This window comes from Trachymyrmex cornetzi, unplaced genomic scaffold (genome assembly GCF_001594075.2).
Source record: "Trachymyrmex cornetzi isolate Tcor2-1 unplaced genomic scaffold, Tcor1.1 scaffold96, whole genome shotgun sequence".
Classification (NCBI taxonomy): domain Eukaryota; kingdom Metazoa; phylum Arthropoda; class Insecta; order Hymenoptera; family Formicidae; genus Trachymyrmex; species Trachymyrmex cornetzi.
In genome coordinates, this window is record NW_017300311.1 from 144,103 (window position 1) to 162,162 (window position 18,060).

The 18,060-nt window shown below is 34.0% G+C and overlaps 1 protein-coding gene across 2 annotated transcripts in view; it reads right to left on the minus strand.

Annotated features, from left to right (window-relative positions):
• The window catches only part of Glut1 (Glucose transporter 1), a 41,175-nt gene extending 23,124 nt beyond the window's left edge, over positions 1-18,051 (minus strand). Inside the window, exons 1-2 of one of the 2 annotated variants that reach the window (XM_018521062.1) lie at positions 17,921-18,051; positions 2,943-3,289 (exon numbers count right to left, since the gene is read on the minus strand). In XM_018521062.1, the coding sequence (XP_018376564.1) occupies positions 2,943-2,963 (21 nt within the window). In that variant the 5' untranslated portion in view covers positions 2,964-3,289; positions 17,921-18,051. Of the gene's footprint in view, positions 1-2,942; positions 3,290-8,624; positions 8,902-17,920 lie in introns of those variants that run through there. The other variant, XM_018521061.1, reaches the window with a different exon arrangement.
• Between the last annotated feature and the right edge of the window lie 9 nt (positions 18,052-18,060).

Here is an 18,060-nt window from a genome sequence, read left to right on the forward strand (position 1 = left end):
CGACACTGTCGCGCTCTGCCACAACTGGTTTATTGGCTTGAAGCCGCGTGAATCGGCCATCGTTCAAGCTGCGATGGAACCAAAGAGATGGGACCCGATGACAGAGTGGCTCTCTCGAGCGCGCTCTCTTTCCTCTACTCTTTTACCGTTCTCGTTTTCGTTCGTACGCCCGCCGCCCGGTGCCCGGTGCGATAATTAACGACTTTATATACATTGCCGGTGGCGACTCTTTTGTGACTCGCAACGGTCGCTTGTCTGCGATTATTCAAAATTATAATACAGACTTTTACGGAGTCAACAAAACGCGCGATACAGCAAAAAAAAACAGTATCCGCGGTAGCATTGATCTGCACGTATTCGTAGCGCGCTGTAAAGAGCAATGTGATACGGAATATCTCGATGATAGCGATACCTCGCTAATTGGCAAAATGTCGAGTCCAGTCGGCGTTGCTGCTCTCCTCAAAATTAAATCTCGCAGAGCACATCTGTAACGCATCCGGTGGGCACGCGCGTATTAATTAATAAAAGATATTTCAGGAGATATGTGCACCCGTGGCAACGGTCGTCTGCGACACCAGACGACGCCAAGAAATAATTCACGGAGAATTTACGCGCGGCAATGCGCATATACAAAATATGCAGCAGCACGTGCTGCTATATTGCTGTTGCTGTTGCTGCTGTTGCCTGCGAGCAACTTTCGCTCGCGTTACTAATAATATGAGACGTCGAGCAAAGTAAAGGATAACTGAAATGATACCCCGTTTGCCTTCCAAAGTACGATCCCGACGGAGAGGAAGTTGTCCCCCATCCGTAGGGATGTAGACGCAAACAAAACTAAACTCATCACATTCGGACGGCCGCTAAGTGACTTGCAGTGACGAGGAAACGGGAGCCGCGAACGGTTGTCGCCTACAGGAGAATCACAAACGAGGCGACCACCATCCTAAGAATTGCACCTCGGCAATTAACTTGAATGTATAGAAACGCCTCGATTTTCTAGACGTTCCGATTGCACGCCGCGCAATATCAAATAGTACCCTCGAGTGTTTTGAGAGGAAAAAGGCGATATTTTTACATGGAAAGAATGGTTTTGCTGAAGAATCTGAAAATTTAATTAGATACAAATCTAAAAATAATTTTGTTGGACCATCAAAATAATTATGAAGAACGCTTAAACGTCGATGATAATGTTGCAAAAAGGTTCAACATTCTAGCAACTAATTTGAACGCTCTATATATTATTTTAGTGATCCAAATAAAATAATTATTTTCATAATTTAACATCATTATTTTCGAATCCATATTTAACTAAATTTTTAGGGACTTTAAAGCAAAACCTTTTTTTTCGTATACGAATAACAGGATAAGCAGTTATTGCGAGTAAATAAAGATTCTTGATTCCGCAATATACTTCGTAGGTGATTTGGATTCAAAGATATACGGAAACATTTGCGAAAGATGAAAGAACGGTTTTGCTGAAATATATAAAAGTTAGGCTAGATATTGGTCTGAAAGTAATTATGTTGAACCATAAAAATAATTTGTGGAACGCTGAAGTATAATAATGAAAAAGATGATCATGGAATAGATAAGGAATTATGAAATACCACGATATTTTGTATAGTTTGTGGTACATTCTTGGAACCCGACCATCAAAATTACTTCTTCACAATCTGCTTAGACGTTATAACATGGTCGTAAATACTTATTGCATTACCGTAAAAGCTGCATTTCAATTTTGCAGGAATGAACGGTGTTTTCCTGAAGTATTTAAAAATTTAACTAGATATAGATCTGAAAACAATTTTGTTGAACCATATCAAAATAATTATGTAGGAAACTCAAGTAATGCTGCATGATAAACAATGCTGTAAAAGATTTTCATATTCTAACAATTAGTTTAAATTACGTAAATAATTTGATAGACCAACAAAATTATTTTCAGATCTGTGTCTAGCTAAATTTTTAGATACTTCAGCAAAACCGTTCTTTCCGTATAGTAAACAATTTTACGAATGCAGTGTACATACTTTTTATATAATTTTGAGAAGTATGTTATTAATTTTGTAATTTCAAATTAGCCAGGAGTTCTTTGAATGTAGCTTTCAAATATAATTCAACTTATCTTGGTAACAAAATGTGTTAATGTATCCGACGTGTAAAGTTATATACTATATATTAGTTGGTGGGATTCTGTCATGTCTCTTCTCCATAACTTTAACCACAACTTTTTTCTCTCTTCAGTTTTTTGTGAATTATGTTCGTTCTGTATATTCCAAGAACTTTTACTTATAGTATATAATATATATCATTCTATGGTTAACAAACTTGTATCAAAAGTAGTTACGTTATAAATATCTATTAAGTTATTTCGATAAAATAACACGGTGTTTCATAACTTTCTCTCATCCTAATTCTGCAAAAAAATTTGACATTCTAATAACATTTCTAGTAAAATTCTAGTAAATTTGAGTGTCCAGTATAATTATTTCGATGATTCAACATAATTATATTTTCAAATCTTCATCTAACTAAACTTTCAGATACAATACTTTAGCAAAATCATTCTTTTCGTGCAAGGATCGCCGCGGAGATTGAAGTCCATATATTATGAAGCCCACTTTACAGAGACTCTCAGACGCAGATAGAACTTCATATTTAAAGAGGACAAATTACGAACTTAGTGCCTTCAACTCGTATTCTAAAACTTTCACATAATGATTCAACCGTCAGCCTTTTTCATGGTATTACGAAAATGAGCTCTATATGTACATTATGTACAAACACGTAGCGTGTTACATACGAAATATACGTAAGATCTCGTAGATTTCCGCGTGTAGAACCGTTTTACTCGTAATGACCGATGTATTGTATTCGCAACACGGAGCTTTCTCTCTCTCCGAAACAGGTCATCTATCATAAATGAAGAAATACAGACTCACCTTAAAGAATTCGCAAGCCATTGTGCCTGGCGATGATATATCACGACACGACTCGTTTCGTCTCGCACCTGCTCCTCGCCCCGCTCTCGACGAAGAAAGAACTCGTGGATTCGATCTATCAGCTATCGAGAGATCGCCTCGCGATGACGGAAGGGAACAGCGAAATAAGGGTAAGGAAAAAGGGGAATGTAGACACGCGAGCGCGAATGTGAAACGGCGAGTTGCGGTGGAAATCCTTATTTCCACCGTGGATACGGAGCACCAACGTATCACGTCTTCAGAGGAACTCCCCCTTTCTTCCGATCGATTGGACTGGTATTCAGTACAGGGCGGCGAGTTCTACGAACCTGCAACAAACGAGCAAATTGTTAGCCTCACCGTGTCAAGATTGTCCCCTAGAGTATCTCATCGATTAAATTCGATCAATTAAATCGATCAATTAAAATACGATAACGAAATCCGATACACGTTTATTAGCTCGTCGGTCTGTAACACAATTATCGGTATAGATTATCAGTACAGAACACAAATTACACAGTATAGAACATTTAGTATTTGTTAAAATTTTTTTGTAAAAATTTTTGTGTTGAATTTAGAATATATTTGAATGCTAATTTAACATAATATGATTGTGTTATTTGAATATTTTGTGTTAAATTAACGTTCAACATTTCTTAGTGCCAAAATAATTTTTACCTTTATTATACATAAATTATAATTTCGATAAACATTTCAATCCACAGCTGTGAGTTATCTTCAGAATTCATAAAGCTTGTTTATTTAATTCGTCACAAGTTACATATCCTCACAGAAATAGAGTAGCTTTGAGATTGTTAACAAATCGAATTCCTCATATCGTCAAATGTAGAAATCCTGTCAAGTTTAATAAATAAATCGACATATTTTTTTCACAAAAAAAAACAATGTGTATAAATCACTATTGATGATAATATAATAAATCCACACACGAAAAATATGCAAGGAACGAAAATTTAAGTCGAACATCACATGATATAAATGTATTATGTTATATGCAATAATTATTTATACACGAGAAGGCGACATTTAAAGATAGCACAGTTCAATTTAATTGACTTATAGGTTACAAAACGGGAAAGAAAACTGATGTGTTTATTCTTGGTAACGCGATAATGAAAAAAACGATAGCGTCGCTTCTATCATACATTAGGATATCGGAATGAGATAGAAATCGTTATCTAAAGCAATGAAGAATTTTCAGTTGAAACGTTAGCTGAAACCACGCTCAACTGAGCTTAACGCATTCTATAGCTCATTTTAAAAGTAGACTTTAGAAATGACATAAAATCAAAATTAATTGGTTAAATTCGAGTAATATTTATGAAAATAACAGGCTCGCAACACTGTCTTGGTATAATAATTTCATTCAGAAATATTTGTGTGAGTTTCTTATAAAGTTATACATATTACACGAAACGAAGGAGAAAGAACACGACTTTGTTCTTTACTGAAAAAAAGCTGCACAAACTTATATTTCCAGATAGAAAGTTACTATCCGTTTTTGACGAATTCGTGATTTCGTACATGGTTCATATGGGATCTATAGTTTAACGTCGATTCCGAACGACGAAATTTTTGTTTAGAGAAATGTTTTCTTGACAAGGATACTCTCGAGTTGCCGCTTCCTTTCGAAAGGACAACGAGTGTATGAAAATATTTTGGTTTTACCGGAAATCAAACCCGAGATCTTTAGCACAACAGATCAGTGCACTGTCTATTCTGCTACACTCGCTCTCATAATCTTTAATCAATACGCTCTACAAAAATCGGTGTGAATTTAACATCAAGCGATTTTTATATTTCTTATCGGGTTGGTGTTAATATTAATACATGATTTGAATTTATAATTCTTGGTATTTATATTAACACTATCATGGTGAGGATTTAAAATCCATATTAAATTCATTATGTTAGTGTTAATATTAACCCCACACTGCTGAAAAATTTATAATGAGTTTAACATATTTTACATGTCATAAACAGCCTACTCAAATTTTTGTGTTAATTTCACACAAGATGAATATGTTAGAAAGTAACATAAATGTTATACAAAAGAAATTATCATTAGAAAGGTAATATTGACGCACAATTTATAAGTAAATTATGGAAGCATATTTTCTCAATATAATTAACATTTTTGGTATGTTAAATTAACACGTGTTTTTATATTATTTATTCACTTATGCACTGTAAAAAGTAATGTGTTTTATTCTTATTCTCATGTAAACACTTAAAGAAGTTTTAATTTTAAACTTTTTCAATAGACAAAACACTACATGTTTAGATTTAAAACGCATAGTGTTTTAAATTCAAACACGTAGTGTTTTGTCTATTGAAAAAGTTCGAAAACTAAAACATCTTTAAATGTTTAAAAGAGAGGAGACAAGAATAAAACATTTTAATATCTTAAAATTAAACACTTTTTTTTCAGTGTGTTCAAAGTGTATCATTTTGATTCCAAGAAATATTGAATATCAATTTAATAAAAATCTTTAAATAATATAATCACAGTATGTTAAATTAACACTCTAATATGTTAAAAATTCAATACAAAATTTTTACAAGATCGATACGAATAAATCGATCTTTGTTTTCAACAGAAATATAAAATGTTTTTTTACTGTGCAACACAATGAGAATTATATAAGACACCGTATGATTAAATTTTCATATCGATATTTTTTAGAGTATAGAATTTTCTTTTATAATTAATACATTTTATCCGCGTATCGTAAATTTTAAATCCCAAAAGATTCATATTAGAGATCATTATAAGGTCTAAAAATTTTGGAAGTAATTGAAAATAATTATTCCAGAAGTCATTGTTAACCCATGATGCAGGTCAGGAATACGAGAATCTTATCGCCCGTCTTTCGGTGTCAAGTCAAGACTTCGGAATGTACCAATGTTCAACTTGGTTGAATCGCATTTCTCGTTTTCGCCGAGAACTGAATATTATACCGTACCGTCGCGTCGCTTTAAGCTTTAACAAAGCCATGAATAACCAAATCGGTTAAGCGGGTCAATGAAATTTTTGAAGAATATAGAATTCATGCACGGCGATATCCTCCGTTAAAGTTTTTTTTTTAATTCCGTCTAGCAATGTCCAACATGAATGAATAACAAAATACGTTGTTAAAAAAGGCAATCTGTTGTATGAAAATTTTCCCACGATAAAAACTCGCATATAATTTACTCACTGATCAAAGTTTATTTAACCGTATAAATCTTTCGAGCGTAATCAAACGATTTTATGGAGAACAATCAAAGAAAACGATAAACACGTTTCGATTAGTTGTATGAAATAATACAGAGATTTTTATCTCTTTCTCATTGTTTCTGCAATTAGTTATTTTTGACATAAATTAACTGCGCAATATAATCCTAATAGGAAAATAACATTGTAAAAATATTCTCACTGAGGTAATATTTTTCGCAACAAATTCTTTGCAATGATTTATAAGATGCTTATTAGCATTATTTAATTAATCAATTTGTGACATTTTATTTACAACTTTAGTTTATAATTGCGTTTCCAACAAACCGAATTGGCGCAGTTTATAACACTGATAAATATATTTTAAAAATTTGCATACGAATATTATTAAACAGCAAGAGATCCACTTTAAATATTTGATTCTTTCTCTTAATTGTGTTATTCATTTATCGTTTGATTATCCGTGCGTTTTCTATATATTATTATAAAAATAATTGTACAACTAATCATCGAAAATAATCATACATTATTAGAGCTATCAGAGTAATAATAGTAACCTAATCTCCTGAATAACACTTTGTTATTTTTAACTTCTGCAAAATATAAATCAATTTATTTCTGTGATTAATTTCAAAGTAAACATATTAATATCTATATTAACATCTATTTTAACGCACTTAGTAAATAATAAACTAAGTCAAGTCAAACTTCAGTCAAATTTAATACATTTTTTTTAAATAAATTGTTTAATTTCACTTGGTTTAATGCGACTATAGACTTAACAACCTATAGAAATGGCGACCTATAGAAATGACTAAAAATAACTTAAATTGGATATAATTCGACATTATCAATTTAACAGTCTAAAAAATGATGTGAATACTTTATGATATGCATATCTTCATCACATCGCTATAGACAGTATATGTCAACATGTTTAAATTAACATAAAAAATCGATGATTAATATTTATTTTTTAAAACAATGTCCCTTAATTCTTAAAAAGTGGAAGTATGCAACAAATATATTCTATATAAAATATTATATTTTTTTGTATATTTGTATATACTATATAAAATAACGGTTTTGAAACTTCACAAATAATGGACTTTTTTCTGATAAAATTTAATAACACATAATAACGTTCATTTTCTTTATACCATTGTCACGTAATATTATTGTTGCCACGTAATACTATTGCGCATGTGACATAAATAATTATAAGAATAAAAATGCTACAAGCTTAAAAATTCAAGTATTTACGTTAAAAATTGTAATTACGTTAAAAATGGACGAAATTTAAATTTAAAAAAGTTTTAAAGCTTAAAATCTCTACTTCCGAAAGATTACTATGCCTTTTGAGTTTTTATGAATTTAGTTATTTTCACATATAAAAGACAGTAAACTGGACAAAATGAGAAATTTTCTTCTCACTTTGTGAACCTGTCATATATAATATACAAAAAAATCTAATGTGAAAACTTAAAGTTTTTCTTACACAATTACTTTTTAAAATATTCCTAAATTTTTCGTTACTGACAAGGGGAACCTCAGAAGTGCTCATCAAATTTTTCGATGACAATTTTTTCATGTTGCGCGGCGTTTAGTAACATGTCACTTATTTTTTTCTGAGTTAAAATTTTTGAAAAGCTGAAAATTTGTCAGAACCCGCTCGCTCTTCAAGGAAAGCTTATCAAAGAAACGTTTAGAAAACATTTTCTGTAATAAATGGAACATTTAAAATTGCGTTGTCGTTATATCGAAATACATATCGTTAACAGTTTCTGTGTGAAATGCTAATTTTTTAACCATTTAGAAACGCTTTAATATTGTTTTTGTAGGAAATATTATATTATGATATCGATATTTTAATTGTTCGAAAGAAATAACATCCGCAGCAACCGTTCAATTTTTTTGATTTCCAAAAATTTATAACTCACAAACAAAGCCGTATGTTGATAAACGCCGCGACACGTATTTTTGTTTTGCATCAAAAATCATCAAAAAATTGACATCGAAACCCGATGAATCCTTCTGGGGTTTCCTTTATGAGTTATCGCGGAATAAAAGTAACATTTCGATGTTGATTGCTCATAACTTCATTAAAAATCATCATATCGCAATTTAAAAAACAAATTCTTAAAACTGAAACATTTCTCTATCGAACAATATAATTGCCATTTAAAAAAAAAAATTGTTAAAAATATAATTCAAAAATAAATAGCGCTACGAACTTTTGTTCCAACACAGTATATAACATATGCATACAATATCCGGCCATGTGCAGTCAAAGTTCATGAAAATTTTGTTTCGGTTAAAATTGGTCACGAAAATTCCAACCGCATCCAACGAGAAAACCGGTTTACAAACACCGACACAGATCACATAGTATGGATTTCTGTATGATGATCTAGAAACATTCTCACCTTTCGTACTGAACTCGTTTATTTGCAACCCAACAAGAATACGGAAAATATCTACGGTATCAACGGACTGAAGCCGTGTTTACGGAATAAAAAGGTGCACTTTACGTTGCACGCGCGGAACCGATCTGCAAGTGCATCGGGCACGAGTTGTCGCGTGAAAAGTTCGCTGTCGCTCGTTGACACGACGCGACTCCGAACAGTCCGAACAGTATACTAAACTTCATTTGAATTTCTCTCTTTCTCTCGTTCCCCCGGTTCCTATCTCGGTTTCTCCTACCATCAGATCACGTGCAGTCACTTTGCTTTTATCTTCGTTCGACTAGCAGTCGCGTACAGCCGTCCTCCTTTCATGTCTGTCGTCTCCCACCGTCGTTTTACCGTCAAGGTTTGCGCGCGCTAAGCCTGACGGATCTCTCTCGTTCGCGGTTTTTCGCGGTATTTCGCAGTTGCACTCGAAGATCAAGCACGTAACGCACAAACACGTTGTGAATAAATCGCGGCAAAGATACCGGGTGTTCGTAAAAAAAAAACTGTGCAGTCGATTTTTTATAATATATTGATTTTTATTATCAATTAATTTTGTATGATATGTGATAATTTTTGAACCAGTTAATGATTATACTAATTAAATGTATTTTTTTTTAATTTGTCGATGAATAATTTTTGTTATACCTTTTCACTCGTGTTTTATAAAATTTCTGCTAAATGTAAAATGTAAAAGTAACAACGAGATAAAATCAAAACTACTCTTTGTTACTCGAAGGGTTTTTGACACGTCATAACGAAATTTGCACAAAAATATAAAAATGTAAACTTTTTACTGTTTAAGATAAGATATTAATAGTACACCAAAAGGTTTTACTGAAGTATTTAAAAATATAGCTAAATCTAAAAATAAATTTGCCTAACTATCAAAATAATGATACGAAAGATGCTCCAACTGCTAGAATGGTAAAACTTCTTGCAGCATTACTCATCATGCTTGAAACTTCTACATAAATATTTTAATAATTCAACAAAATTATTTTTAGATCTACGTCTAGCAAAATTTTTAGATACTCAGCAAAATCTTTCTTTCCGTGTATCCATACATTAATAAAAGGACTATCTAATCTTCAACAGAGATTCTCCAAGTAACAAATTTAATTATTATATCTGATGCTGATAACGTAAAAATATGATATTGTATTTATTGTACTGATTTGTTTCTCGAAACCGCACGCTGTTAGAAGCAATAGTAACATAATCCATTGAGTTAAAAATAACTCAATAATTTAAAATTATTTTAATAAAATAATTTATTATTTTTAACGTCCATCTGTGTCAAAATGTAAATCAATTTATTTCTGTGGTTACTTTTAAAGTAAGCAGCGTCCATACTAACGTATGCATTTAGTAAATGATAAACTAAATTGGAGTCTAATTTAATACATTTTTCTTGAGTTAATTAACTCCATTGTTTTAATCAAATTAATGACATATTGGGTAGAAATAGTGTTAAGACCCATAGATAAAATTAAAAATAACTCAAATGGGTATAATTTGACATTATGAATTTAAAAATACAAAGAGTTATAAAAGTACACGTAAAATAATTTCTTTGATATTATTTTTTTTTTAGAACATAACCTTCTGGTTTAACGAATTAAATAGATTCCCTTCCAAAACATTTCTGACATGTTGCAAATGAGCGTGAATCAGTTTTCAATGTGATTCCTGAGTTTATTTAATCAAGTACTTTTTAATCAGGGACATTTTTCGCAAATTAGTTTTTAATGTAACTCCTGCGCTCATTTAATTAAGTATTTTTTTGCGAGTTGTCGCATGAAAAGCTCGTTGTCGCTCGTTGATGCGATGCAACTCCGAACTGTACTGAACTGAAATTCATTTAAATTTCTCTCTTTTTCAACAAGAATTTTCGTTTTCTCGATTGTCTGAATACGCTGTGAGAATTTCACTGCGTATGTTATGTATAGCCTGTATAATGTGCATCATTATATAGGCGTCGTAATGTTGATTTTTCATGTGCTCTATCTCTATAGTCATCAGTTCTATAGACTGCATAAATTAGCTTCATTTTTATGGATTTCATGCGGAAATCTAGACGCATTGACATAAAATTTTACTGACTACTTTATTGTCTCTCTGTTAAAATTATATAAGAGAAGAATTTTATCGTCGTTAACAAAAAAGTAGATAAAAATTAGCATATTTAATGTCAATTAGATAAAGATATTTCCCTATTCTGTTAGACACAATGAAGCAGTTTCAAAATTTCTTAGGAAGAAATACTCCGACAAATTGGAATAAATTTTTTAAGGCGAATCGTTTTTGATCTGTTAAAACTTTATGCAAACTTCATTAAAATTTTATTATTAAATATCTTAGTGAATAAACTTGAAATTAAATTACATTAAAATCTGCTTGAAATTGGACCAGGAAGAAAATTTTCTAATTTATTTAAGTATCTTGAATTTAATTCGTGAAAGGCTTTTTATATTAATGGACTATAATTTCTATCCGTTAAGGAATAATTTATTAAATATACTTAAAATTGATTTGCGTGATTAAAATAGACTATTTCTTAATATATAAAATTGTAAAAAGATCTACATTCATTTTGGATATCTTGTGTAGAAAAAAGGCCTTCCGACACAGCGGTTTAAAATAAAGTTCTTTACTCACGCTCCGACTGGCTATATACAGTCCAGATCGGTACTTATACTGTAATGACCTTAACGAACCTCATTCCGAGCGTGCCTCGTAAATGTCACGAGTATTAATTCATCCGCATTGGATGCAGTGTATCTCATAAAAAAAAAGAATGTTACTCCTTTTCTTCTCACGACCGCAAGCTTCGACGAAATTTAATAACCGCTCGTTACCGTGACGGCAAGAAATGTCTACGATCATCTTGGAAGAGAATGCGATGTTATAAGGGATAGAATTTACGTCTGTACGCGAACGCGTACACAGTTGGAAAATTTGCGTTAAATTTAACATATTTCACGTGTCCCAAACTGTCCACACCCAAAGGACCCCGCACTAATTACATAGAAAATTCAGTCCTGGTAAAGTGAATTAGTTTTCACATCATATAATGTAGCTTATAATGTGGTGAACAAAAGCTCATTAATGAATAGTTTTTGAACCATATGGTGTATCAAAAATATGAAACTTGTGCTCACCTTTCTAATTAGTGCGAGTCTTTTTAAGTTAGTTCAACACAAGATGTGTTAACATGTTTCAATTTTAACATTTATAATATGTTAATTAAATTAACACATTTTAGTCATTTGTCTTAAAATGTGCGTTTTAAAATACACAAGTTTTATGTTGATGAATAAAATACATAAGTTTCATTTGTTCATTTATTCATAAATTATGTGATTTCAACATTAACAGATGTTCAATATCAATTTAACACAAAAGATTCAAATAACACAATCATATTATGTTAAATCAACAAAACTCGGATGTGTCATAAAACCAATACAAAAGTTTTCGCAAGAGCTGATTTTAACACAAATACAAAATGTGTTTTATTGCATAAGGGGAAAAAGCTCCTAGCGAAACGTTGGCGTATCGCTGCGGAGATTCTCGCAATGTATCTTCGGCCACGACATCGGCCGACAAGTTTTAGCCGCGGATTCGCGAAGTTTGCGGCGCGAGACGCAACGGAGGACATCTTCTGCTTTTGACGAACGTACGACCTACTTGCCCCTCGCGGTTTACCCCCTGGATCATCCCTAAAGCCCGAACTTTTCATTCCCGCGACACTCCGCATACACGACGATGTAAATTTCGCGTCTTCGTTCTATTCATGGACTTTTTCCCCTCGCTACTCGATTCTTAATGTACATCTCGCCCTGAACATAACGCGCGATTCTATATCTTTTTTTAAATTATAATTTTAACCCTTACCATACCATTTACAATTTGGTGCCTCATCCATACCATCAAGGGTCACTTCAAATCTCTTCGTTTTTTCATCTCTTCAAAATAATAAAAAATATCTCTAAAAATTCACCAACATACTTTCAACTTTCTAGAATAAATATTGACTCTTTATTTTGGAAAATAAATAAAATGTAGTATATAATTTATAATTACCGAAAGACTCAAAGAAACTTGCACGAACAGGAATCGCTCGGTCACTAGTTACCCATATTAGTACGGTAAGGGTTAATGATAAAATTTATTCACTAATTTAATAATGGAATGTTATCTCTTCTTTCTCTCTTTTATAACGTTCACACGAAATACATATTAACATTAAAAAGAATAGAATTTTGGAAGAGGGATAGAGAGTCCCTCTTTCGTATAAATATATAATTTTTATTGTACACGCGAGGTGAACAGAATGCAGGAAGTAATTTTTATTTAGGCAAGAAAGTCGGGCAAGGGATTAATCTCCCTCTCGAAGCAATTTTTACGAAATGGCTCTTCCGCTACTACCGTTTTCTGTCGCCACTCTCTAATGCACATACCACACGCGATAAGTGCTAATTGATCTTGCTGCAATAATTTCGTAGGAGAATACAGCGCACTACGAATTGCATCATAATCTCGAAAACGATTGTATCCCAAACCGGAAAAAACATCCAAACAGTGTAAAAGTCATGTCAAAATGATTCCAAAATGATAACTGAAAGTCACTTTTCAGTCGTACATGGTTCATTTTAACATCAATTTGCCGTAATTTGTTCAGCTTGGGGCATAATTTTTTCAAGCAGAATATCAAATCACGTCAAACGATAACGTCAAAATGATGTTAAAATAAATCATAACTGATTGTGTGTATAGAGAGAGACTTTTATGTCCATTTAACTTTAATTTTGGTTTAATTTACTTTTTATCTTTTCCTAGTTATAGGAATTAAAAAAAAGATAGAACAAATTAAACTGTGATTAAAGTTTTTATCTACACTGTTAGATATTAAAGGAGCAATGATAACTCAATCCTTTGAGTTAAATAATATTTCGTAATTTTTATTTTCCATGTGTGTCAAAATATAAATTAAATTCATTTCTGTGGTTAATTTCAAAATAAACATCGTCCAGATTAACGTATGCATTTAATAAATAATAAACTAAATTTGAGTCAAATTTAATATATTTTTTTGAGTCTGAACTGTTTAACTCCAATTGTGTTATCAGAAGCAAATAAAACGTTACAGTAACTAAACTTTTAGCCTCAACTAAATTATTCCATTTCATCAACCAAAGATTTGTTTGCTCATATCTAAACAAAAGATTAATTGATTCAACTGAATGGGATTCTCAGTGCATTAGTAATCATTTTAGAGCCGTTTTGATGTCATGATGACTAGTGTTCTGCTTGAGTTCTGCTTGTATTCGATTCAAGATTTGCCCTAGTCTCTGTTCACAGTGCATTAAGGGATACGTTACGTTGATGCATAGGTAATGCATTAATACGTTTGTGAAGATGTATGTGCATCTATAGACGTACCGTGTAATCTCGTATCGACGAATGAAAGCCAATGTGTTATACGGTATTCCAGTGACCCATCTCGAGTCGCGCGACAGAGCCGCTAACATGACTAACGAGATTAACGTCCCGTGCGTCATTAGCTTATTCGGTATGCCCCTTAGATATCATCATTTCGTTTTGCCCCATTACGAGGATACGCCCGGGAAAGCGTGTCACAGATACGCGATCCTTTTGCTAACTTATCAGTAGAAAGGTTCTTCCGAACAATGGCACGTACCGCAAATAAAATAAGGAATGAAAACTCTTTACGGGAAGCTAAATTAATAATTTTCCAGAAAGTCCCGGTGGGGAAGGGTATAACCGAGCAAGATGTTGTTATGCATTTTTTAAAGCATATGAGCGGCTACATATCTTCGGAGATACTTGCGGAGTGAATACGCCCCTTTTGGAGCAAGCGAAATATTTTCATGAGTACCTTTAAAAATGGACGAACGTTTCTGAGATAAATTCTACAAGGCTTTTTTTAGCAAATAATAGTTTTGCAGCTCAAGTATTAATTTTCGTATGGCGGAAAATTAACCTAAAATTAGCGGAAAGTGAATGCAAGCGTCATTCTCCGTGACATTTATTAGTTTACATTATAATATCGTTTAATTTAAGATTCGTCAAATTTTCGTTTATTTAAATTCATTTCTTTCTTCATTTTAATAGAATCCTGATTGGCAGCGCGATTTACGATGTGAAATGTTAAAAAAAATGTTGAAAGCGATGACTTCTCTCGACTTTGCTAAAAAAAATTGACAAATAGCTAATTGTGAGACCAAATATTTTACGAGACTTTTTTAACAGATATGATAGCTTCGAAAAACATTAATTTTCATAGACGGTCTTTAAATCAGCGAATGCATAGCGTTACTCTTTATGAAATTTTATTTATCATTTAATTCGTCGTTTAAGTTACGATGGATTTTTTTTTATTTTAGTGAAATCCTGATTTGCGGCGCGTTTCATGATATCGAATGTTGAAATTTAGAACGTTGAAAGCGATGACCTCTCTCGACATTTTCGCTAAAGACAAATTGACAAACGTTTCTGAAATAAACTAGTTTTTTTAACAGATATAGCTTTGAAAAGTATTAATTTTCACACGACAGACGTTCTAAAATCAGCGGAAAGCGAATACAGCATAGCGTTATCCCTCATGAAATGAAATTTATTCATCGTTTAATTTAAGATTTGTCGTTCAAATTGAAATGGATTTTTATTTTAGCAGGATCCTAATTTGATGCGCGTTCCGTGATATCGAATGTCAAAATTTTGAACGTTGAAAGTGATAATTTCCCTCGACATTTTCGTTAAAAATATATTAGCAAAAGTTTCTGAAGTAAGATAAGGCTTTTTTTAACAGATGTAGCTTTGAAAAGTATTAATTTTCACACGACAGACGTTCTAAAATTAGCGAAAAGCGAATGGATAGCATTCTTTCTTGTGAAACTTTAATTCGATTAATTTAAGATTTGTCGTTCAAGTTATGATGGATTTTTGTTTATTTTAGCAAGAGTCCTGATTTGCAGCGCGTTTCGCGATATCGAATGTCGAAATTTAGAACGTTGAAAGCGATGACCTCCCTCGACATTTTCGCTAAGGAAAAATTAACTCCGGCGAGGAGCTGTGTTATATATCGATTGTCTGCCAATTCTAGGACGTTCTATAGATCCGCCCATGAAATAAGAACGCTCTGATACGATCATTAGCCGGGAACTAACGGGTTGCCCGAGCCGCGGGTTAAAAATGAATCCTCGCACCTGGGGCACACTACGGCGAGCCGCTGCGAAATTCCGAGATTTCTTCGTACATTCCCGAATCTCATTAAGCAACATCGGAGGGAGTCACGCGAGCGAGGAGAACGTGATTCGGGGCTTCGAACGAGAATTCGAACGCGGTGTAGAGGCCTCGAAGTCGCGACGTGCCGCGCCGCGCCGGGTGGAGTTCCTCGGCACTCTGCAATGTTGGCGGTGGAACGCAACGTATCCGGGTAACGCGATCGTCGGCGTTTATTCCACAGGAAGTGCCTCCCCACGCACGAGGAAACCTCCAAGTCATTTTCTCGTACGCGATATAATGCGCCCCGATAATACATCGGATATTTCAGGGACAGCTCCTTCGACAAATTTAGAATCGTTTTCCTTGGCGAAGTTATCTTTACAGCCGTTATCTTTACAGAATAATATACAGGGTGGGCCATCTATTGGTACGTTTTTTGTATAAGATACAAGTATTATAAGATAATCCCAAGTAATATTTTGTCAGATAAAATTCATGTCTATGTTTACAGTAAAACAGAAGTGATAGTAGCTATTAAAGTGACACGTGAAGTGTTTAATTTTCAGACTTCGGTAATTAATTTTATACCAGTCCTGTACCAATTTTGTTGAGAATAAATGTTATATACATACATAGTAAATTTTGTTAAAAATAAATGTGTTACATATAAATCTAATGATATGACATTCCGATAGCAATTAAAGATTACACGTGAAATGTTTAATTATCCAATTTTCCTCTTTGGTAATTAATTGTGTACCAGACCTGTACCAATTTTGTTGAAAATAAATGTTATATATAGAGCAACGATATTTTGTATGTCACTCTGTATATATAACTAACAACTACACAAGTTTTATATTATCCACACACACAGAATTAATATATATATAAAATACTAAATCTTATAATTACTGCAACTATAAAATTGCTTATTCAACTATGTACAATACATTAATTTTACGTATAAAACTCACACATAGTTGTCGCCTATAATACCTATTATAGTTGCTACCATTATGTCTTTTTCTCTGTAATTGAATCGACGATGGACATACGATTACTTATTTGTGCCATCGCGATAGAAAACCTTCTCATTTCGAAATGATTTACACGAGGTACACTTACTTTGTGCAGGCAAAGAATAAATTTTACGTAACAAACGCGTCAATCTATTTTTACTCTTGCTGGAACTTGCAATCGCACGGAATGAACGGAAAAATCTGCATTGCACGGAAAGATCGCCGTTGTGAACTCGAGTAGCGGGATCGAAACGAGAGGATACCTTTGACAAATTCGGGGGTAAAAAAAACCGGAAAAAGAAAGGAAAATGCAAGACATGCGGGAGGGGTAGCGAGGGTGCGTTCGCGTTCACCGTTCGTTCGTTCGTCCGCCCGTCCGCGAGTCGAACGCAACCCTCGATGGCTCGCTCGCTCGAGTCGACTCGAACGCGCTCGAACGAGGGGAGGGGCGAGCCAGCAACCCCTCGCGTATTTTCCCTTCGACGACTGGCAAACTCCGTCCAGCGCTCACGTTACCCCGAGCACGGGTGCACGAAGGCACAAATCTCACCGTTCTCCTAGGCCGATCTTTGCGAGCGCCGCACGACGTTGCGGACGTCTTGTATTATCGATTGACGAAAGTTACGTGGAGGGACTCGCCGCCGGGGCACGACGATCGTGACGTGAGCGAGCGAGCTGGGGCGAGAAGAGAAAAGAAAAAAAAAAGAAAAGGAAGAAAGATCGGAGAAGCGAGCGAGCGAAGAAATTCAACCCTCTTCCTTTCCTCTTCGCTCTAATACACACCGTTCTCTATGCGCTGCTTCTTTTCCCTCCCTCGCGATCCCCATCGTGCCCCGTTTTAGATCATCGTCGAGAACGAACGAGAGGAACAAACGCACCCCCGTTCCTCGATGTAGAACTCTCCCGGAGGGATTTGATGTCACAGAAAAAGGACGAGAAAAGCAAAAGATACGCGGAGAGACAGATGATGATGACGAGGGGGATGATCGCACTCACCCTCACGGGGTTAGACCGTCGCGGTGGAAGCCTCGTTGGCAGCACGGACGACGAACATGCTCGCGTCGGAAACGGCAGTAGTGGCAGTGGCGGGACTGGCGGCGGCACCCACGATGACGGCGACGACGACGACGGCGGCG